The following is a 23,990-nucleotide window of genomic DNA, read 5'->3' as shown; positions in this document are numbered from 1 at the left end:
GTCTGTCTTCTTCTGCAGGTTCAGTTTATCTTTTACTTTTACACCTCAGTCAGGCAGAAACACTGATAAATATACCTGTGCGTTTTTTTTTTTTGTTTTTTTTTACAGTCATATACAAACACACCTGTATCCAGGATCGCTTTAGAGACAGAAAGTTTTTTTTTCTTGCAAATGTAAATTTCTCTGCCAGGAATATATTTTTATTTAGAAAAGTGAGAAAGAATTAGCCTACCAAGCTATACGTTGCTACACAAGACAAATCCAGACAAATGATTTAAGTTCCACCGTCTGTGATGCGGCTAAAGGGAAGAAAATTTTCTATGTGATGAGCAAGAGGAGCAAAAAAAATCTAGGAACATCAAATTAAGCTTTAAATGAACATGAGAAAGAAATTATTATAAATAACGACATAAACTAAAAAAAAGTTAAATACTTATGATGATACGGCTTAAATATCACGTTTTTGTCAGTTTATACAATTTTACAGCGCCAAATTAGATTTACATGATTGATGTTAAAAGAATTTTAAAGTCAGGTTTCTACAAAAACAAACAAACAAACAAACAAAAAGAAATCTACGAATGCTGTTCCATCACCTCAACCTTAAACGCAGAACGAAACGTAACCCCGAATCCAATTACAGCAAGAAGCTAATCCGTTAATCGATCTATATCCTTTATGTCCGGATTGTCCAACATGGCCGCTATACGTTGGTCTCGAGGCCGTTCATGTCGATGGAGCAGTGCTCCTTGTCCTTGTGTTTAAGGTGTCGTGGGGGCACTGGGGGTATTTTCCGCTCGGGAGGCGGGGGTCGCACTCCTTCCTCTAACTGCATGAGTCGGGCGACATCCGGGGAAACGAGTTCAGGTTTGCCCCCTGCTGGAAGGGGCTGGAAGCTGCCGTTATTCTGCTGGCAGTTCATCAGCTGCTGGATGTGGACGGGTTTCGTCTCACAGATTAGAGGAACCTGGAGAGAGGAGGAGAATAAGTGAAAGTGGAGGAGATGATAAACTCGTGCACTGGCTCAAGAGTTTTAGAAAAATATTTTTAGCTGAAGGTGCACTGGACGGAACAAATTCATTCTCTGTGTTGAAGACACGCCCCTAAGGCCCTTTACCACGCCCCAGCTTTACTGCTCACCATACTGCAAGAAAGGTGGAGCTCAGTTCTAACTGGAAATGTTTTGGGATAAAGTTTTGATTTATTTCCAAAAAAAAAAAGAAAGCAGTAAATCTAGCGCCCCCCCCCCCTCCCCCCCCCCCCCGCCCCCACCCCCAAGATGGAGACATTGGATACTGAATTAGCTACATATCTCCTGGACAGGAAATGACCTAATTAATTTTGAGGTCCACCAGATCCAGTGTCATGAAACGTTGCTGTAGCTGTAAACTTCCAGACCTGCTCTCTGAATCATCCTTGCACAAACAAACCATGTTTACATTATTTGACACATCTGACATATTTCACAGTTTTATAGCTAACTTAGCAAGCTAACAATATCATACAGACACGAGACATCTACATGAGCTCTCCGCTGATCACTGTTGATTCTGGGAGGCGGAGCTTTGTGTGAAGTGAACGAAACAGCAACTGATGTTTTCGTAATTCATCGTCTAACCACTAGAGCTCAGGTGTACAGTACCTTGAAGCAAAAACACTAACGATGACATCATCAAACGAGTGCCAGCTAAATACGCACTCCATACTTCCTTCCAAAATTGTGTTCCTATTGTTTCTACCTTCTCTTAAAACCTCAGATGAGCTGAAATCCTCTCATATTTAGTTCTCGCTTTAATTCAACATGTACAGACCATGTGTATATCTGCATATAAACACTGTACAGAAACCAGACGACCAAAGCAGCACGCATTGGCTTCATCCTTTCGCTGCTTGTCCACTTTTTTTTGTGAAAACTGAGAAAATGAAGTGTCCTTAATCCGTCCAGAGGCAGCACGCCCACATATTTTGGCAGATAACTGATAATGGGATTGTCCTGCACACATGGTGTCCATTAAAAACCCGATTCAGCACAGACTGAACCTTTAACCTCAATCACAATGTCTAAAAAGTCATCGTTCGAGCAAAATAAAAAAAAAATGTCACACTTTACCTTCTAGACGTTTGTCCAGACATGTTTGTGTGTGTGTGTTTGTGTGAAGTTTGCACTGTAGCTAACGAGTACATTAGCCTTGCTACAAAATACTTCTTGGCTGAATATTTATAATTATTCCTTTACTCTAACATGCTGTGTTCGAGTTGATACGTCTCTGTATTAATAACGAGTTTACCACTGACGTGTGCTGTTCTTAAACGTCCCTCATGAATAAAGCTGACGTGTGTTGAGAAATGATCCAGTGGCTTATGGTAATGAAACTCGCAGCACCTTATGGTAATGCTCAGCGAAGATTCGGCTGATTAATCACTTTATTAAGCATGTGAACTTCCTGCATAACTCCAGCATGTAAACCCTGCTCCCCTGAGAGGAATGAAACAGACGTTTGCCTCGGATTGAAAAACGATCTTGGCTCTAGACGGTAGATTTATCCTGTCTAGCTTCCTGTCTGCTTTATTATCTCAATATTTAGGCAACGTTGTGCTCAGTGCGTCTGATAAAGCACTCTGGGTTTTCTCTCAGTGACCTCCAGTATTCTACACCAGTGATTTTCAAAGTGGGGGCCGCGGCACCCTTGGGGGCCGCCAGGGGGCGCCCAGGGGGCCTCAATAATTTGGTGTGAAAAATAAAACAGAACAAGATGTGACTCACTCCATCTCCCTCTTGCATGAAGTCTTTCCTGCAGATGTGCGCCATGATTCCTGTAGCCAGCGCATCTCCCATCACGTTGACCATAGTGCGAAACCGGTCCCTATTAACACAGGGCAAAGGTCAGATGCTGAACACGGCACAAAAGAACGAGAACTGTAAACTGTTAGTCGCAAACCAGATGCAATGAACATGAAGTTTGCACGTATGCACGTGAGAATAAGTATGGAGCAAAACATGCTGTGTGAGAGATAGAAAACATGAAAGTGGATTTTCCACAACGTTAAATGTAACTATAAATGGTTAAAAAGTATGATGTTGTTATTTATTTTAAAAAGTTTAAATACAAAAAGTTAATAATTGGAATAAAACACTTGGGGACGTGCTGTTAGAGGAAAATAATTCTGTGTGGTAACAGTAACTCTGCTTCGTTAATCATTGTCCCATTGAAACCAGAATTCAACAGCCCCCTTAAAAAAGCCGGATGAGGGGTCCCGATACTTTGTGCAGAGGAACTGATGGAATTCAGTCAGTAATTCTACACCCATTAAGTATTATCTTTATGGTAGTTGAAGCCAATAAACTAATGGATGAAGGATTCTACTCACAAAGCCCAGTCCACAGCAATGATGAGTGTGATGTCATCGGTTGGCAGGCCAACGGAGGTCAGCACTATTACCATGGTAACCAGGCCAGCCTGCGGGATGCCCGCCGCACCGATACTCGCTGCTGTGGCTGTGATGCTGAATAGAATTTTAGAATAAAATGATCAAATGTTACATTTTTATAGATGTTTTTGTCTCACCTTTTCACTGTTAAATATTTTAATTAACACACACACACACACACACACACAGAGAAACATTACAGGAATGTTACAGGAACGTTGCAGGAACTTACAGGAACGTTGCAGGAATGTTGCAGGAATTTTACAGGAATGTTACAGGAATGTTGCAGGAACTTTACAGGAACATTATAGGAACTTTATAGGAATGTTACAGGAACGTTACAGGAACTTTACAGGAATGTACCATAAGAGATAACCGTAAGAAAACATTCACGGAACATTTCAGCAGCAGTGCTGACTTTCTTACCCAAAGTAGAACGTTATGAAATGGTTCCCAAAAACAAATGACGCTCAGGAGAACGCTCAGGAGAACGCTCAGGAGAACGCTCAGGAGAACGCTCAGGAGAACGCTCAGGAGAACGCTCAGGAGAACGCTCAGGAAACGTTCTGTTCTTTCTTGTTTATTAACACTCACACAGTGTTGTAGCTAATCAAAGCACTTTCAGATCCTTTAAACTGGAGTGTACTTTCTCGAGTGTGTGTGTCACTTTCTTCAAAATATTACTCGCCTCTCTAACAAGTTATTCACAAGTCCTAACAGTCTGTTCCCAAAATATTGATTTAAAAAAAAACTATCCAGACTGATTTCTATCAATCTCACAGGCAAAGAATCACGAATTCAAAATATCAGCCTCCTCTACAACCTTGAAGAAACATCAAAGAACCCCTACAGCTGTGTTTCAGTATCAGAGAAGCTTAGAGCTAGCCAAAGAACCCGTGTGGAACCGTTTCATTAAGGGTGTTTTCTCAGTCCTTCAGAGCCTTTTAATAAAAAACCGAGAGTCGCAAATTACCACACAAGACGAGAGAGAACTTCAGTGTCTAGAAGATATTAAAAGGGCCATCAGTACTTTTTCTTTTTAGACTCAAGCAATCAATCCAGGTAATGAACGCTGACAGCGACTCTTCTGTTTTTCAGGGCAAACATGACTGTAGCAGTTTTTACTCTGAGAAATCGCTAAACAGCTCCAGAGACAGCGTTTGGGGGAAAAAAACCCAAATATACTGTGATATGGTGAAGTGTTCTGTAAGGAGAACATTTTGAACATTTACTGAATGGAAGGAGTCTCCAGTGTCAGAGTGCATCCTGCACTTCCTGTCCCGACTTTACCTTATGGTGATGATCTGGCCAAAGTCCAGCTCATAGTTGTTGACTTGAGCGATAAAGATGGCCGCCACAGCCTCGTACAGGGCCGTGCCGTCCATGTTTATGGTGGCACCGACAGGCAGCACGAAGCGAATGATGCGCCGGTCGATGTGGTTATTCTCCAGCAGGCACTTAAAAGTGATGGGCAGTGTGGCAGAGCTGGAACACACACACACACGCGCACACACACACACGCACACATGCACGCACCCACATACACACGTTATATTATAGTTAAGTAAATAAATATAATAAATTATTTGTGACATCTATTTAATTATTGCGAATTAAGGATAATTGAGTAGCTAATATTTTTTTTTAAACGAACTATTAAAATGAATGAATATGAAAGTAAAAACAAATAACAATAAAATATAGTTTATTCATTAACTCGTGCTAACTAATTAATAATGTATTAACTGGTGAATTCCTTAATTAAATAAAAATGAATAATGTGTATTAGCAATAAAATAAATAAATAAATAAATAAATAAACAGAATAAAAATAACTATCGTATGTATCTAACTTAGTTAGATTAGTTTGATAAGTTAATTAATTAATGTATTTATTAACGATTCATTTATTAGCTATAAAGTAAATAAATATTAAATATTGTTGATTAATTAACTACTACTAATAATAATGTCTTTCTTTATTTCTTTTTTAAATATAAAACAAACAGCTATAAAAATAAATATAAATAACAATGAAATACAGCTAATTAATTCCTAATAATGAATTCTGTATTGATTATTAATTAACTGTTAATAAATGAGTTCCATTTGTATTAATTGGTTACATTTATTTAATTAAATTAAATTTAATCAATTTAATTTCCATGTTGAGCCACAGTTAGACTCCTCGCTTTGTTGTGTTTTCACACGTCCTCATGTCACGTGTCACACGCCCTAGTGTCACACGCCCTAGTGTCACACGCCCTAGTGTCACACGCCCTAGTGTCACACGCCCTAGTGTCACACGCCCTAGTGTCACGCATCACACGTCCTCATGTCACACATCACAAGCCCTCATGTCACGAATCACACGTCCTCATGTCACACATCACACGTCCTCATGTCACACATCACACGTCCTCATGTCACACATCACACGTCCTCATGTCACACATCACACATCACACGCCCTCATGTCACACATCACACGCCCTCATGTCACACATCACACGCCCTCATGTCACACATCACACGCCCTCATGTCACACATCACACGCCCTCATGTCACACATCACACGCCCTCATGTCACACATCACACGCCCTCATGTCACACATCACACGTCCTCATGTCACACATCACACGTCCTCATGTCACACATCACAAGCCCTCATGTCACACATCACACGCCCTCATGTCACACATCACACGCCCTCATGTCACACATCACACGCCCTCATGTCACACGTCACAAAACTGAAATAACAACAGATCAGTTTAATGACACTGCGTTCTGCATCGACTCTTCACCATGTCCTCATATCACCACGAGACGCTGCGTGAATAATTCATGAATCATAAATCACTCCACCTCCTTCCTTCCAGAGGAAAACAAAACACTAGTTTTAATTGAATTTAACTGTAGAATGCTCAGGACGGTATTTTGCATGTGAACGTTAATGTGTTGAGTGGAAGGTGTAATTAGTTATTATTAGATAAATAACAAAGCCCTTTCAGTTTCCTTGCTTTGTTTTTGCTGATATGAGAGAGAGAAAGAGGGAGAGAGTGAGAGATAGAGAGAGAGAAAGAGAGAGGGTGATAATAATATCACAGCTTATACCACAGTGCTGCTGAGTTCTGGATGGTGATTAGTCAGAAGGAAGGAGTTGATTAGTTTTCTACAACAGCAGCTCTGACAGTAGTGCAGCTGCACATCACAGGGTTATATTAATGCGATCGTTCTAATACATCAATTAATCCAAATGGATTAAAAAAAGTGTGTAATCCTTGGTACGGTGAAGTTTTCTGTACAATTATTTGACATGTATGGAAGGAGTCTCCAGTGTCAGCACTTTATGACAGTCAGAGATTCAGCTGTAACTTTAAGTAACTGTAAACGGTACGTTTTTTTTGTCTTATTAACTTCAATAGAGAGAAAAAAGAGAGGCTGGTGAGGGAACAACTGTGTGTGTGTGTGTGTGTGTGTGTGTGGGGGGGGGGGGGTACCTGGATGAGGTGGCCAGTGAGATGAGCAGAGCCTGTAGGATTCCCCGGATGTAAACGATGGGGCTTTTCTTGGTGATGAAGAAGTACATGCTGGGCAGGATGAAGAGCCCGTGCAGAATCAGACCCATAACCACCGTAATGGCGTAAAATCCCAGTTTCTTACCCATATCTGATGGATCGCTCATCTCCAGGATTTTTCCAGCCACCAGGAACACAATCCCGAACGGAAAGTACCTGGGAATACACAGAAACAGTTCAGGGTGTTTTAGTAAGGTTGTACTAGCATTACCGAATCTGGTAATGAGGCGAGGAGATGTTCTCGAGACGCACCAGATAACAATAGCTACGATTTTCAGCACAGCCTCGTTAAGACTCTGGCAGAAGTTAACAAGCGCACTGCCGTTAGGACCCATCCTTCCCAACATAATTCCTGCGAACACAAAATGCATCAGTGTTACGTAAGGGTACAAAAAGGGCACCTTTAGCGGTACCTTTCAGAGTACACACAGGCGATAGACGTTATGCTTCAAGGCACAAACAATGTACACTAGGGGTATCTTACAGGTTACAAAGAGTATTCAGGGTACAAACGGTCACTGGAATGGTAACCTCAGGGGTACATCTTCAGCACCTTTGGTTAAGCGAGACCTTAAGAAACACTTTGTATCTTTAAGGGTGCTTATATGACAATAAAGGAGTACCATTATTATGTTATTACGCTACGGTTATTTCCTCAGGGTTTTATCCGGAACTTTTCCGGGTGGGTCGCTGTGTGTTTAGCGTGTTGGTGTTGTAAGTGTGTATTTGTGTGTGTTTTCTTGCCCATAGTAGCGGAGAAGATGACAATGCCCAGCACGTTCATGCCCTCGCTCGTTCCGGGCCCGGTGCGCATCACCACATCAGGCGGAGGCGTCAGGTCCAGCTGGAAGTTGCGGACATCGCTGCTGCCGTTTTCGCTGTTACCGTTGTCGTCTTGGAGGTTGTAGATGAGTGTGCGACGTGTCACACTCAAGCTCTCCGTTGTCTTCAGTGTCTTCATGACGGGTACGCTGTTAGTGCGATACTGAGACACGCAAAAAGAACACAATCTGACATTCCCCGTACTTTTCTTTTAATAATACAACATGATTTTAGTTTAATCAACTGTCTCAAAGTGACTCAAGATCAGCATGAGCTGGAATTTGGAAAATCGATAAGGCGATCAAATCTCTTTAGTGAAAGGTTCTTCCAAGTGAATGGAGGGCAACAGGAGTGCTGAGGGTCATTTGCGGCTTTCTTCAGAAATATTTCTTTTATTTATTCAATCTATACCTTCTCGAAATAAACATGACAGAATCAAGGACTCTTTAAATGGTTGGCTTGTTTAACGTAGTTTAGAATGGAACTGAAATGTGGTTAAAGCCTTTCACGGCTTTGTGCTGAGCATCTGTACAAAATCTCACCAGGAGTGTCAGGAGTAAAAAAAAGCCCTGCAAGGTTTCATTACAGAAATTCTGCCTTTAATAATAAACTCTCAGTGAAATGAAACTGTGGAATGGTCTTACCTGCTGAAATGTAGCCTGAACCAAATTGGCAGGGAACATGTTCCTGTTTGGGGGAAAAAATGCAATTAGGGACTCAACTCATGAAGAATTTGAAGACTTTGTATCTCACAGTCGCATAACTTGCACACTGTTCAAAACCGAATACACAGCCTTGATTTCTAGAAGAGCCGTGAGAAAAGAACCGCCATCTGTCCGTCTTACAATCCGGTGCGTTGGTTTCTATTCATCAAAAAAGACAAATGATTTAAGGTACAAGTACAATAACCTGTGCGTTACTGCAGCGATGTTGGTCTTGAGGACACGCTCAAACCTGCTGTTCTCATACGCTCAACTTTACTGAATTATAAATAAATAAATAATAAAATGACAGCGTTGTCGGGAGGAAAAATGAGTCGAATGGATAGAACTCTTTAGAAATGATTTCTAAAGAAATATGGCAAGAGAGAGAGAGAGAGAGAGAGAGAGAGAGAGAGAGAGAGAGAGCTAATGAATGATTGATAGAGAGTTTGGTGAAATGTTTAGGAGCTATAACAGGCCAACATTTTGAATAGAACTCTATGGGAATTTTGGCTAATTTGAGCTTCCGTAATGGGAAAACCATAATTCTGACCAGTTTGAAAAGTCATGGGTCTGTGGCGATGTAGCTTGAAAGCTCCCTGAGGAGTAGTGTTTAGATGTTTTTGGGTCTCTGAAGAATAAGATAAACAGCAGAGCAGATTGTTGTCAAGACAAAGTAACTGGAACGAAAACCCTTTTAGCGTTAAAAACATTGGAGCTGTGGTGATGTAATGGTTAATGTTGTGAGAAAACAGTTGGAAGCGTCTCACATTTGATCTCATAGCTTTCATTTCAAGCATGTTTGGGACATCTTTGTGTTATGGCGTTCGGAGCTGTCTGTTTTATCTAGAGAGAGAAATAATAATCATCTGAAGAGTAAAGAGGATGCTGGAACACACAAATGACCAGAGAAGACAAAGACGGCACACTCACTCAGAAACCTCTTTATTCAGATAAATGTCAAATTAGATGTCTGGAAGAGAAATAAATCAGGCGCCACCAGCAGTGGGCAGCAGTGAGCAGTAGTGGACAGGACAGTAGTGGGAAATAGTGGACAGTAGTGGGACGTAGTGGGCAGTAGTGGACAGTAGTGGGACGTAGTGGGCAGTAGTGGACAGCAGTGGGCAGCAGTGGACAGTAGTGGGCATCATTGGGCAACAGAGGGTAGCAGTGGGCAGTAATGGAGGTGGTAATGGTAGTAGAGATCTTGGTCGATGTTCCTCACACACACACACACACACACACACAAACACACACACACACTCCTCTGTGTCCTATCTATCTTTATTTGAAAACTCTGTCATCATTAAATATTTCATTTTGATAAGCATGTGTATAAATAACTTCAGGGTCTCAATATTTCATTGTGGAATAAATCCATGTTGATTAAGGCAAGTATAACAGAGTTGGAGCCTCTCTCTCCTACAGTGCAGCTTTTTAAAAACATGTTTTAAATGTATTTGTTAATTTTATTATTAATCACAAATATTTTCCCCCTCTCCCCTAACATATGACACTTACCAACCTGAGGCTTACGTCTGAGACACATGAAGCCAGCTAACCAGATCTTTTCCACCTGCCGCTTATCCTGCATCACAGGAGGAAAGCACTGTCCGCTATCATCCACATAAATCAGCTCACAGACTGCCATGATTGGCTAGTGTTGCTGTGAGAGTATGCCTCTCCCACCCAGAGCGCATGGATGGCTATGGCATCGTCAGAATTCAAAATCACAAACGGCCAAGGGCGAGTTGAACGTGTTTTAGTCTAAGACGTCTTTTTTTATGCCTTCAATAGCTGTTCAAATCTTTTTACTGAGATAAGAACCACTTATCATTTGAGAGCAACACTTAAGGAACCCATGACGTGTTCTGTTTTATATGGGTGTACTTGTTACCTGGAGTACAATTTAAGTTTATTAAAGTGATGAACAATCTACTATTATTGTTGATCAAGTAACAATTAAGCAGATTCATTTTTTTATTTAAAAAGTTTGGAGGCAAGGGTCAAGTATTAATGAACATGATGTTCCATTGTTGTTTCTTCACCTGGTCTTGACCCAGCCCAGCCTCGATCATTTAACATTTACTCCACGTTATGAGTCTCCCTCCCCCCTCCCCCCGAGTCGACCTTATCCAGGACTGAAGAAGCACTGAACAGCATCATCATTAATACTCGACCCATCCCTCTGTTCATTACAGACATTCTGCACACGTCTCTAAGGAGACCCTGGGGTCAGCAGACGAGATGATAATAGGAATCATTCTTGTAATGCAAACGATGGCTTCCAGAGCAGCACCTGTATATTACACACGCCATCATATCAATGTTTTTATCTTCACCTTGGAAACTCGTCAAGGCTTTTCACTTTACACCAACCTTTGACTAGGCTTAAGATTTAGTCTCCGACATAGCATGACGCCTAGATTAATTCTACACGTTTTACGTCCAGCCTGCTATCTTACAACTGGGTGTATGTACGTCCATGTGGAGCAACCTGCTGCTGGAACTTTAACTGTTGTGTTGGCGAGGCTTGGAGTCACAGAAAATTCATCTCTACGTCCGTAAATGTCTATCTGGGGTTGTTTGGCCAAAAATGTACTGTAACAGAATTTCTCACAGTCTCAGGGTCATATCGCAGCAAACCAGTGACTACATTTCCCACCTACAAACATGGCCGCCATGGACTGTAATTCGCAGAGCACTCACTTTCATTCTAATCACACACACCTGCATCAAATTCACAGCACTCACAACGACAGTATAAAGAGACTGTTTATACACAATGATTTTGAGAAGTGCTTAGTGTTATCACCATACCAAACGTTTATACCCTGTTCCTCGTTTTGTTTCATGTTCTTTGATCTGGTTAAGGTGTTTCTCGTTCTCGTTTCTTGCCTTGCCTAGTTTATTTATGCCTGTTTGCAGATTGCCTGACCCTTTGCCTGTTTTTGACTACGCTATTGTCTCGTGATTTGGATGTGTCTGCCTGCCTGTCTTTATTAATAGCTCTTATCTGCACTTGCTTCCATCCTAACCTCCATTACGTTAAAAACATGACACTCAGTATTATATCGTAGATTGCTCAGGTCCGTTTGGTAAAATATCAGGTTATGTTTCTGCTATGTTCTAAAAATGTTTACATTTTATAAAGCTAGAGGAAGAGAGAACATAAATACGGCTCCAAAATGCTCCATGCGTCAGGAGCTGCCTTCTGATTGGACCAAAAATTCTAATTTATTTATTATGCTTCCTCTTCTTCTTATTATTCACATTGCAGGAGGAAATGAGTAAATGAATGAATGTGAACATTAACATGAATGTGCAGCGCTGTGTGATGCATTTAGTAGCTGCCTAGTCAGGGTCACGCTTTAATTTAGACTATTAATTTATTTTTACATTCGGGAAACAGAATGTAGGAACTATCACGAGGCGAGACTGATAAAAAACTGGAGTGATGTAGCTGAGGTTGAGGAACTGCCCCAGTCATTGCTCCGCTTTATATTCTCTTTTCATTTTTGTACGCTTTTACAGCCTCCAGCTGAACAGAAACGTGAAAAACATGGCCTATCCTTCAGCTTTCAGCAATATTTTTCACGGTCATTCGTGACTATCTCACGCACTTTCACACAGCATTAATTCACCGCACAGATCCTTGTGAATGAACCTCGTTGTCATCTACCATTCGGCGATTCATGAAATTTCCATCCATGATACCGTTTGTGTTATAAATCTACTGGAAGAGAAACCTTGAGAGTATTCTTTGAGCTCTGAGATGTACTACAATGACGGTTAAGACAGGATGGAGTGTGTAAATCCTCCTTTCTCTTGCGCCGTCACATGACTATTATATTTAGTCAAATAAATAAAACGACATTTAGTCCAAAATGGATTTATTGTCCAATCAGCTGCTGTTTTCTGGCATAAAAATCCTCCAAATGAGCAGAAATCGAATTTCTGATGTGCAGAACCTGCTATATGCCTTTTTATCTTTTTATCATGATTGATTGGTACGGTTATTAGCCAGTGTTTGCAATTGATCTAAAACAGAAACGCTATATTGTAGATGTGCTGTCTGCACTTACACTTTCCCTTTATTTGCCGTAGATTAAAAACAAGATCTTGGTGGCTTTGGACTGTTTTCTACACTAGACTACAAAAGAAAAAACCCACCACCACACACACACAACCTCGTTCCAAAACAAGTAGAACCAACACCAATAACACCAACACCAACAATCCTAATCCTTCCTGTTACTAATTTGTATGCCAGAAATACGTTTATAATATACTTCTATTGAAGACAAACTACTGCTGACCATGACCAATTCCTAAATCTAATCAGTTCTAAATTGCTGGTAAATCCTGGCTACTGAGACCTGGCTTTAATTCAACCGCTATTTCTAAATTGTATTTATTTATTCTTTTATTTATTTATTTATTTTTGTAGGTGTTGATGTCGTCTGGCTCAGTAATGTTGATTCATTTCTCTCTCTTAAACATAAGCCCACTGCCTCTTAGAAAGAACAGTTACAAAATAAAGTATGTTTTTAATGAACCATAATAACTGTTAAACTGTTTAAGACCTTGAGCACTAGTTTTAAATATTTATTTTACTTGTATCGGCATTATTGTCAGTAGAGATGAGGAAGCGTTTACACAATTATGTTATTACATCATGAAAGAATCTGAAATATTAAATAATTATTTGCTCTTTTGTCACGTAAAAAACAACCATCGAGGCTTTCAAGAAGATCTATGGCTTTTTTTCTCTGCGAGACCAATGAACAGTGAGATTTTACCGGAAGGCTTTTTCATATTTGGATTGAGGTTATGAAGAACAGAGACAGAATTAGAGCAGCACTGAGAGTGAAAGTGTGTCGTGCCAGATGGAGAGCAGATTAAAGTGAATGAGAATAAACCATGTTGATATGGTGTGTGTGTGTGTGTGTGTGTGTACCGTATGAGGTCGAGCAGGGCGTCGGCTGAGCTCATGATTGGTTTGCTACTGTCCTCCGAGTCCTCTTTCTGGGCCATGCCCCCTGGGTGGATGATCAGAACCATGACGATGCCGACCACCACCGCCAAGAACGTGGTCCAGAGGTAGTAGGAGATGGTTATGAGGCCTAACCTGCTCGAGCACTTCGGCTCCAGGGCCGCCAGACCTGACATGAGACTTAGAGAGAGAGAGAGGGAGAGAGAGAGACAGAGAGAGATATTTGATATAAAAACACTGATGTGGTAACTCGTGGTTACACTGATTGGTCCTAACACGTCCTCATTAGACTAAATGCTGCAAAATTTCTGCCAAATGAACATAAATGAAAGAGTAAAATAATGGTGGTTCTTGTCACAATGCATTACAGACTACAGATGTTATTATCTCTAGAATAAATTGTTACTAACATGCACTCAAATATTCTTAAAATATACTTCAGACAGGAAGGAAAGCTATTGAAGAAAAACGCTAGTTGTGACCTTGACCCTGTTTGGATCCATTCTGAAATCAGTTCATCTGTGATCATTCTATGTAAATCCTACAAACAATGAACCAGTTATTCTGGAGGATGTCAGATGGATGCACAGACAGATCAAAAACGTAATCCAGAAAAATCTCGCACGCCCACGCGACTTTACGTCCTGCGCTCACTCTCAGCCGGGCTGCTATATGCAATTTACGCACTGAAGAATGTGAAACCTAATCAGTGTTCATTCCAAGCATTAAGAAGGCAAACAAACACACAAGGACCTCTCCATTACTAGTTGGAGTCACCACTCGGAAACGACGACGACTCCATCTATAGACACAGCTTTTCACCTGAATCGTTGAAGAGAAAAGCGTTGAAGAGAAAAGTGCTGAAGAGAAAAGCGCTGAAGAGAAAAGCATTGAGGAGAAAAGTGCTGAAGAGAAAAGCATTGAGGAGAAAAGCACTGAGGAGAAAAGTGCTGAAGAGAAAAGTGCTGGAAAGAAAAGTATGTTTACACTATAACGGATGACCGAGCACTCTGTGTTGTCAAGGACATTGGATTCCATAGGCTAATAGAATAAACTGAGCCTCGTGGATGCTTTAAAAAAAAACACACATTCATAAGAAATGTACAGTGTAGCTGCAGATCACATTCATGAGCCTCAAATATTTCAGCCTTCAGTTTTACCTTTCGGCCCAGTGTGTTCCTGAAAATCACTTTCAGTTTCAGACCGAGTTTTCACTCCTGTGCATCACAGCTGCAGTGTTACACTTCATTATATATAGAAAATCTTGCTCTATTCATCACATCCTCCAGTTATACTGGCACAGGAAGCTGGAGTCTGATCAGATCTATGACTGTGTTCCTTTAAATTAAGATGTCTAGCCCTAACCCTAACCCAAATCCCTAGCCAATACCCTAACCCCTATCCCAAATCCTTTATCTTATCCCTATCCTAACCTTAGCACATTTTTCTTTTGTAGGTGGTAAAAGTCCTGAAATTCTTGAAGTAAAAATGCGGTTACTCTACTAAGTAAAAACACAGGCAAAACAAAGAGTATGCACAGCTTGAAAATATTTACTCAGGTTAAAGTAGAAGAAAAAAACGTTTGCCTCAATTTCAAATCACGCACTAGTTTTAGTTCACATGTAAAAAAAAGAAACAAAAAAACATTCGCTAAGGCTAACTGACAACAGCTTTATTGCTAATTTCTTTCGTGTTAGCTAGCATGATGATAACGCTGACCAGAATGCTAATCTAAGCACCATGCTACATGCGAAGTGTACGTAATAGCAGAGAGATTACAGTCGTGTGTATCAGCTCTCTTCCATTAAAGCTGTGATGTCACGTGTCAAAAGTACAAGATGTAAGAAAATCTCAAACCAGACCGAAACATGGTCCGATTCGTGTATCGCACTTCCTGACGTGCCGCCTCTGTTATAATCATTAATAATAAATAAAAATACAGCAGCAAAGTTTACAGTTTGTAAAATATATTAAATGACGATTTGTAGTTACATTTAATGTTGTGGAAATGAGTTCGTTCTTTATTCTCTCTCACTATTCTCTCTCTTTATTCTCTCTCACTATTCTCTCTCTTTATTCTCTCTCACTATTCTCTCTCTTTATTCTCTCTCACTATTCTCTCTCTTTATTCTCTCTCACTATTCTCTCTCTTTATTCTCTCTCACTATTCTCTCTCTTTATTCTCTCTCACTATTCTCTCTCTTTATTCTCTCTCTTTATTCTCTCTCTTTATTCTCTCTCACTATTCTCTCTCTTTATTCTCTCTCACTATTCTCTCTCTTTATTCTCTCTCACTATTCTCTCTCTTTATTCTCTCTCTTTATTCTCTCTCACTATTCTCTCTCTTTATTCTCTCTCACTATTCTATCTCTTTATTCTCTCTCACTATTCTCTCTCTTTATTCTCTCTCACTATTCTCTCTCTTTATTCTCTCTCTTCATTCTCTCTCTTTATTCTCTCTCTTCATTCTCTCTCACTATTCTCTCTCTTTATTCTCTCTCTTCATTCTCTCTCACTATTCTCTCTCTTTATTCTATCTCTTTATTCTCTCTGTCTTTATTCTCTCTCACTATTCTCTCTCACTATTCTCTCTCTTTATTCTCTCTCTTCATTCTCTCTCACTATTCTCTCTCTCTATTCTCTCTCACTGTTCTCTCTCTTTATTCTCTCTCACTATTCTCTCTCTTTATTCTCTCTCTTTATTCTCTCTCTTTATTCTCTCTCACTATTCTCTCTCTTTATTCTCTCTCTTTATTCTCTCTCTTTATTCTCTCTCTTTATTCTCTCTCACTATTCTCTCTCTTTATTCTCTCTCACTATTCTCTCTCTTTATTCTCTCTCTTCATTCTCTCTCACTATTCTCTCTCTTTATTCTCTCTCACTGTTCTCTCTCTTCATTCTCTCTCACTATTCTCTCTCTTTATTCTCTCTCTTCATTCTCTCTCACTATTCTCTCTCTTTATTCTCTCTCTTTATTCTCTCTCACTATTCTCTCTCTTTATTCTCTCTCTTTATTCTCTCTCTTTATTCTCTCTCTTTATTCTCTCTCTTTATTCTCTCTCACTATTCTCTCTCACTATTCTCTCTCTTTATTCTCTCTCTTTATTCTCTCACTATTCTCTCTCTTTATTCTCTCTCACTATTCTCTCTCTTTATTCTCTCTTTATTCTCTCTCTTTATTCTCTCTCTTTATTCTCTCTCTTTATTCTCTCTCTTTATTTTCTCTCACTATTCTCTCTCTTTATTCTCTCTAAAATACGCAGCTTGTCATTTTAGAGAGAAACCTCAGAAAGAAAGAAGCGTAAACTCTGCCGTCCTGAAGATATCGAAGAAGCATAAAGTTCCAGCTCTTACCTCTGACCATTCCAAAGTGCTGACACTGTAGACTCCTTCCATGAAATAATGTTAAATAAACGTCTCCGTTATTCCCAAAAACTTCACACACGCGTTTTTAAAAGAAAAAAAAAAATCTTTGTACGTGGAGTGTCCGCCGTACACGTCCACAAATGAACGATCTGTTGCTATAGAAAAGATAACGCATCATTAATATAAACCTGTGCTATACTGTCGGAGCTGCTGTTAGAGATCACCACCCTGTGAGCAGGTGCTGTGGTGTTATTACTGCACCATTACGGTCATTCGAACAGATCCATTTCTCCGGCTTTACTCTATGCTGTGGTGATTACAGACACAGCGGTACATGCGTGTACAGCACTCACAGGAGGATCACGCTGTTATTTCTTGACACGTGAGTGGAAAACAAACCTCTGAAGGTTATGTTTGATGTTTTATCATGAGTCACTGTGTTGTGTTGAGTCTCTATCTCTCTCTCTCTCACACACACCAGAGTTATGAGCAGCTAAATACCTCCGCTTTTCACATCTCACACTTCTGATGGAGTTATCTTTTTCTGGAACAACCAACTGTGAAATAATAATAATAATAATAATAATAATAATAATAAATGAAATAAATGCAAAAATTAAACATTGTAGAAAGAAAGAAAGGAAGAAAGAAAGAAGGAAAGGTAGTACAAATAGTCAACTCACAAATCAGCTCCACATTAATGCCTGTGGATTCAGAGTGAGACACTCAACAAGCTATTATATTGAGGTGATGTTCAGGGGTGAACATACTTTTGGAAAATCTAGACCTTCCAAAATTCCTCCAATTCATAGCGACGACTCATCCAGGAAGTCCCAAAAGAGCCAAGGACAACATCAAAGGCCTCTCTTGCATCAATAAAGGTCACTGTTCATGACTCTATTATCAGAAAGACACTGGGCAAAAATGGCGTCCATGGAAGAGTGGCGAGGTGAAAACCACTGCTAACCCAGAAGAACTTTAAGGCTCTGGATTTTGCCAAAACACACCTTGATGATCCTCAAACCTTTCGGGAGAATGTTCGGTGGACTGATGAGTCGAAAGTGGAACTGTTTGGAAGACAGGAGTCCCGTTCCATCTGGCGTAACCAAACACCGAATTCCACAAAAAGAACACCATACCTACAGTGAAGCATGGTGGAGGAAGTGTGATGGTGTAGGGATGCTTTGCTGCTTCAGCGCCTGGGCAACGTGCAGTAATTGAGGGAAACCTGAATTCTGCTTTCTGCCAGAAAATCCTAAAGGAGAATATCCAGTCTGTAGTCCGTAAGCTGAAACTCAAGCGCAAATGGATTATACAGCAAGACAACGCTCCCAAGCGTAGGAGTAAGTCCTAGTCCTAGAAAGAAGTGAGAGTCTGATCTCCAGTTATCGGAAGAGTTTGGTTACAGTTATTGCTGCTAAAGGTGACGCAAACAGATTTTTAATTTACACACACACACACACACACACACACACAAAATTTCATTTGAGAGCCTTTACCTGGAAACAACGAGAGGCAGAATCAACATCTTCAGCATCCTCATTAGGAGCTCTCCTGGAAACTGGAAATACTTCACTTCCTACAAACCAGAAAAAAACAGTAGGAACAAAGACTTGATATCGTCACGAGTTCACCTGGAACGATTCTTCACGCTGATCTTCACGCTGATCTTCACGCTGATCTTCATACTGATCTTCACACTGATCTTCACACTGACCTTCACACTGAGCACACTGATCTATATATAAACACGTTCTCTTGAGCTTAATAAGAGAAAGAAAAATTGTATTTTACCGAAATGAAGCCTCCTAGCTTCAGTGCAAATCTATAGTAATAATAATAATAATAATAATAATAATAATAATAATAATAATAATAATAATAATAATACAGATATCAAAGTGTTTTACATAAAACTTAAAACAATAAATAATACATATAAGGATATAAGAAGTTAATAATAAATAATTAAGAAAAAAGTTTAAACAGTTTTAAGGAAAGCATGATATCCTGTTTGATTGGCTACATTCAGGGTTTATTTTTTATTATTTATTTGTGTAGAATTTGTGTACCTTTGAGTGTTTTTCTGTACTATTTCCTCCTCTTGTGTTCACTTTGGCAGTGATCATTAGGAGTGAAGTTTTACCGAGTGCCATTTTAATGGATCCTGAATCATTTGTGCTGAATTTAAACCTCTTATCTCTTCCAGCACGTCTTGTCTGAAAACATGTGACGCGCTGTTCAGGAATGTCGAGTGACTTGTTTTTCTTTGGTTAGATTCTCAGACAGGTCAATTCTCACCAAACATGATGCAATTCAACTTCATAAATGCATGAAAGCTTTTCAAACCAACACACCAGCGCTACTTTTTACCATTACGTGAAAAAAAAATACAATTGGGAGCAGCTGTGATGACGATGAGTCGTTCTTCTGTTCAATGAATCAGAAGGATTCGTCCGTTTCTACCCACACAGGCCACTCAGTTGACAACTTGATAATACAAGACGGGAAAGTGTAAAGAGTCGCCTCAAACACGCCTCTAAACAATCCAGCACGCTTTCCAAATAACCATATACGTATGGTCAGTGTAAAACGTTTCTTTTCGTTGTTCATTGTTTTGCTTTTTTTTTTCTCGAGACCTCTAAGACCACGTTGCCAGCTTGTGGAACAAACACTCTAATTAACGTTGCATATTGTCTGGATGACGAGAGCTGCAGTCAATCAGAGCTTATTGTTCTTATTTACGCTGCTGATAAGATGCCTGAGATGATTCAGGCACAAAAACGGAGATACGACTGGAGTAAAATCAGTACGGTTTCTACTCTGGAAGTTCTTCACCAAACTACTCTCAGTGCAAATCTGTCGCTGTCTATCTTCCATCATGAAAGTACTTCATCCCTCATATTTATATCAAGTGGCCATCAGAAAAAAATGAAATGAGAGAAAATGTCTGCACTACGGGTAAACAGAATTCTTTAAAAGGTCCACCAAATGGTGCATCTCTCAAGGACGGGAATAAACATCTCGCCAAACGAATAATGGACTCCTCGTAAGTTTCGTACTTCATTTGGCATGTGTTCTCCATTAACATAGGGTCTTTGTTCTTGTCCTCTATGTCCTCTTTCTTCTGTGTGTGTGTGTGTGTGTGTGTGTGTGTGTGTGTGTGTGTGTGTGTGTGTGTGTGTGTGTGTGTGTGTGTGTTTTACGCAACCTCCATTCCAATCCATTTAATCTCGTCAGACCTCACAGCCCGGTCGTGCTCTCTCTCTCTTTCTCTGTCTATTTTCCCCATACCTCATTGTACCCGTCAATTTCCGCCTTCAATTGCTTCTTCTCCTCACTAGAGTACTGCACTCATCTTTTCCTCCCATCATGATTTATATCCTCAATAAGCATCCTTTCATCAAAGAGCCTACAAACCCTCAGTGCAACAACACTAACAAAGCCAGTTTATGCTTGATCAGGACTGAATTAAATCCCCAAATGTCCTCAGCTTGCTCATAGTATAGATTGAAAAGCTTTCATATGAGTTAGTAGTATCTGCAATGCCCTGATAAAACCACTTACACGAAACAGTAGCTGTCCACTGTCCACGGGGACAATAGCTGACTCAGAAGGACTTACTATATATTCTATATATACGGCAAAACCATGACGTCTGCTTTGGCGGTTAATCTAACCTGTACACTGTAAGAATTTATAATCACACATATAACGGGTTCGTTTTTCGAGTTAGGAATCTGGCTTTCAAATCACATCAATCGCAACTCCAGCAAAGATGAAGCTGTACAATCTGTATTTCACATAAAAATGACCTTTCAAAAAAAATAACTGCATGGAAGAATTTTACATTGGAGTTTCAAACATCAGGGCTTGTAAAATGGCAAGTTATTTGCAGTGCACCACAATCACTCATAATCAATCTTCTCTCTCCTCTATCACACTATAATTGCCCTATTATTTATGAAATGCAAAAAGAAAGGAAAGAAAGTGCCATTTTTTCCCCCGCCAGTGGTGGTAGCGTTTGTAGTTGTAGGCAGGGAGTGGACACTGTTGGTTGTAAAGGATGTTGACCTCTTGCACTCCAGAGGAGCTGAGTAATAAAGCTAGATTTGGAAGAATAAAATTTAGTGAAGATATAAATAAAGCTTCATTAGGGGTGAGTCAGCCTAGAGTAAGCATTGATGTGCTGAAGAGTCCACAGGAATTATAACGAGGTAGTGATTTCACTACGTTTCCTGCTAATAAAGCTTTAAGTAAAGTTAAACAAAGTTACGCCGCATCTGCCCTATTAATTTATATATAATTATACGTGTCACCATGCTTCTGAGTCCTCGTTAAAACAGAACCACTGCCGTGAGCGCACAGCTTATTTACGTCCTCGTTCTTCATTCACGCGTCTACACTAAAGGTCAGAAGCCAAAGTGACCCGGGTCTCACGCCGCTTTCACGCCTACGTGTCCGACTCAGAAGTAAACTGATTCTTTTGATATTTGGTTCGATTGGTTTTTCAGAGGGGCATAAATGGCTGAAATGGCTCTTGTAAAACCTTGGTCAGAAATACGGCGACGGAAAAACTTTGAATCGAAAGTCAGCCAAGCGTGGCGAGCATGGAGTCGAAGCCTGATATATTAATTAACTACATTTATTTTCTATTTCTGCTTGATCTTCCATTCAAAATCGTTGTCCATTGGGGATCAGCTTAGCATTTTACAATTATAAAAAAATATAAAAAGCTGCAGCACCGAAACACACGGTATGATTGATTGATTCGTTTCCGGCTGCTGAGTCGATTCAGAGTCGAATCGCTTTCACACTAGCAAACCAAGAGACCACCTTGCTTAGATGCTCTCTGACCTGTAGAGATTGTTACGTTCTCACCTGCCTAAAAACCGCACGAACACGAGAACACACCAGGGTTCTATTTAAATCGTCTACACCCTGTATATATGAAAGAACTCATGGTCATTTCTCTCTCTCAAGGTAGCACATTCTAAATTCCAAATTCCAAGTTTGCTTGACGACCTTGATGATGAAAAGGAAAACATATTTTGTGAAAGCTATTTCCTTTTCTAACAATGGTGTTTACATCACACCCGGCAACAGCACTTTTGTGAAGGCTTGTGAAAAAATGCCATGAAATAGGACATGACCTACAACCGCACAGTAAAACTGCTTCAGCCTGACCGAGTTACCCCCAGTCAGGTTTCCAGTCGAGTGCTGTGAGATACTAACCCCCGTTTAATAATCGGCAAATTAAAACGCCACACCATGTTTATTTTCTACTTGTATTCCTTGTGAAATTTCCAATTACACACCAAAAACCTCGCTTTCCCTTCATCTGTGTTCACTCAGAAATTGTACTGCCATCTAATAACTATCTTTCACGAAATAGATTCCAAATTGAACCGTATGCTTCAGTCTCACTGAAACGACACACAACATTTTTAGCAAGCCTGAAGCTAAGCAGCTCTCTTGCTTAATGCATAATTACTAAGAGCATTTTGTATGATTGGACCGTAATCCCTGAGTGCCAGTGCAAAATGGCTTTTATTTTCACACAAATGCCAGAAGAACAAAGTTGCTTTTAGTTTAATCATATCTGACGAAAGACTTTATGCTTTGTGCTGCCGAGGGTGTGAGCTGGACGGCATTATTAGCTGTTTTTGTGTATAATGGCACTAAATGACCCGATTATTAAGGTCATACAAAGACATTCAAAGACACAAATGCGCCTGATGCAAAATGAGCAAAATGACTAAACATGAGTGGCAGCAACCGAATTCTATTATGGTCCACGCTGCAGAAACGCAACCCATGTATTATGCGTACAACAATGCTGAATATGTACCACATCATTTATTAATTTCTATTCACTTTCATGTTATACGTCCGTTTTTCCGTAAACTGCTCTGACTCATATTACACTGTTGAAAGGAGGACTGTGCTGGGTAAAGTAGGACTGTGTTGGGTAAAGTTAGACTGTGCTGGGGATGCTGAACTGTGTTTGGGAAAATAGGACTGTGCTGGAGTAAATAGGACTGTGGAGTAAATTGGAGTAAATAAGGCTTTGTTGGGGAAAATAGGACTGTAGGAAAGTAAGATTGTGTTGGGGAAAGCAGGACTGTGTTGAGAAGAACAGAACTGTGCTGGGAAGAGTAGGATCATATTGGGGAGGGAAGATTGTGTTGGGGAAAATAAGACTGTCGCGGAATATAGGACTGTTGGTGAAAGTAGGACTGCGTTGGAGTAAGTAAGACTGTGTTGGGTAGGTAAGACTGTGTTGGGGAAAGTATGACTGTGTGGGGGATAGAAGACTGTTGGAGTAGATAAGACTGTGTTGGGGAAAGGAGGTATGCATTGGGGAAAGTATCATTGAGTGGGGGAAAGGAGGACTGTGTTGGGTAAGTAGAAACATGGGGAAAGGAGGACTGTGCTGGTGAAAGTAGGACAGTGTTGGAGAATGTTGGACGGTGTTAGGGGAAGTACGACTGTGTGGGGGATGAAGGACTATGTTGTGGAAAACAGAACAGTGTTGGGTATGTAGGATTGTATTGGGAAAGTAAGACTGTCTTGGGATGAATAGGTTTACTGAGAAAAGTAAGACTACAGGTAGGTAACAGAGTGATGGGGTAAATAGGTACAACTGTGTTGGGATAAATACACTAGTTTTGCGGTTGTGTTCAGGCACAGTAGATTAACACTAACCTGCTCAGAGAGCTGCTTGGTGCGCAGGAAGAATCCCAGCAGGCAGCCGATGACGACGGCCAGCACAGAGAGGATGAGCAGTCCATTCTGCTTGCAGACACCCTTCACCCGCACACACACTGCATCCAACGCCACCGCCATCGCCACACCTCTGACTCAACACACTACCTACAACCCCATCCCGCAGCGGGCTTCACTCCTCCACACAACACACACACTACTCACAGTCTTTAAAAAAAACGAGCTCTTTTTGAGATCTTTCCCCGCACTCTGTCTAATATCAATCAGTCTCTTGTTTTTTCTCTATTCTGTCCTCCTTTGCTCCTTGGTGTTAAACTGAAGAGCTCCTCCCTCTCTCCAACTGTCCTCTTCACACCACCCTCA

The 23,990-nt window shown here is 40.4% G+C and overlaps 1 protein-coding gene across 1 annotated transcript; it reads right to left on the bottom strand.

The window, feature by feature from the left end:
- Positions 1–184: 184 nt before the first annotated feature.
- On the bottom strand, positions 185–23,990 carry slc1a7b (solute carrier family 1 member 7b). Its single transcript, XM_047160600.2, has 11 exons — positions 23,607–23,990; positions 18,398–18,477; positions 13,497–13,712; positions 8,480–8,522; positions 7,758–7,998; positions 7,266–7,365; positions 6,936–7,169; positions 4,720–4,914; positions 3,370–3,504; positions 2,765–2,864; positions 185–967 (listed from the first exon to the last, which is right to left on the bottom strand). The coding sequence occupies exons 1-11, from the start codon at positions 23,745–23,747 to the stop codon at positions 704–706; spliced, it is 1,749 nt and encodes a 582-aa protein (XP_047016556.1). The 5' UTR covers positions 23,748–23,990; the 3' UTR covers positions 185–703.

This window comes from Ictalurus punctatus, chromosome 15 (assembly GCF_001660625.3).
Source record: "Ictalurus punctatus breed USDA103 chromosome 15, Coco_2.0, whole genome shotgun sequence".
NCBI lineage: Eukaryota > Metazoa > Chordata > Actinopteri > Siluriformes > Ictaluridae > Ictalurus > Ictalurus punctatus.
The sequence above is the reverse complement of the archived record's forward strand: the minus strand, read 5'-3'. Positions and strand labels throughout refer to the sequence as shown.

Bases quoted from the DNA above. Each gene is read 5' to 3' on its own strand.
- slc1a7b (XM_047160600.2), bottom strand. From the start codon at position 23,747: ATGGCGGTGGCGTTGGATGCAGTGTGTGTGCGGGTGAAGGGTGTCTGC. The intron at 8,523-13,496 runs GTACACACACAC...TCCCCCAAACAG, and splicing joins GCCCTGCTCGACCTCATACG to GAACATGTTCCCTGCCAATT. The intron at 2,865-3,369 runs GTGAGTAGAATC...CTGTGTTAATAG, and splicing joins ATTGCTGTGGACTGGGCTTT to GGACCGGTTTCGCACTATGG.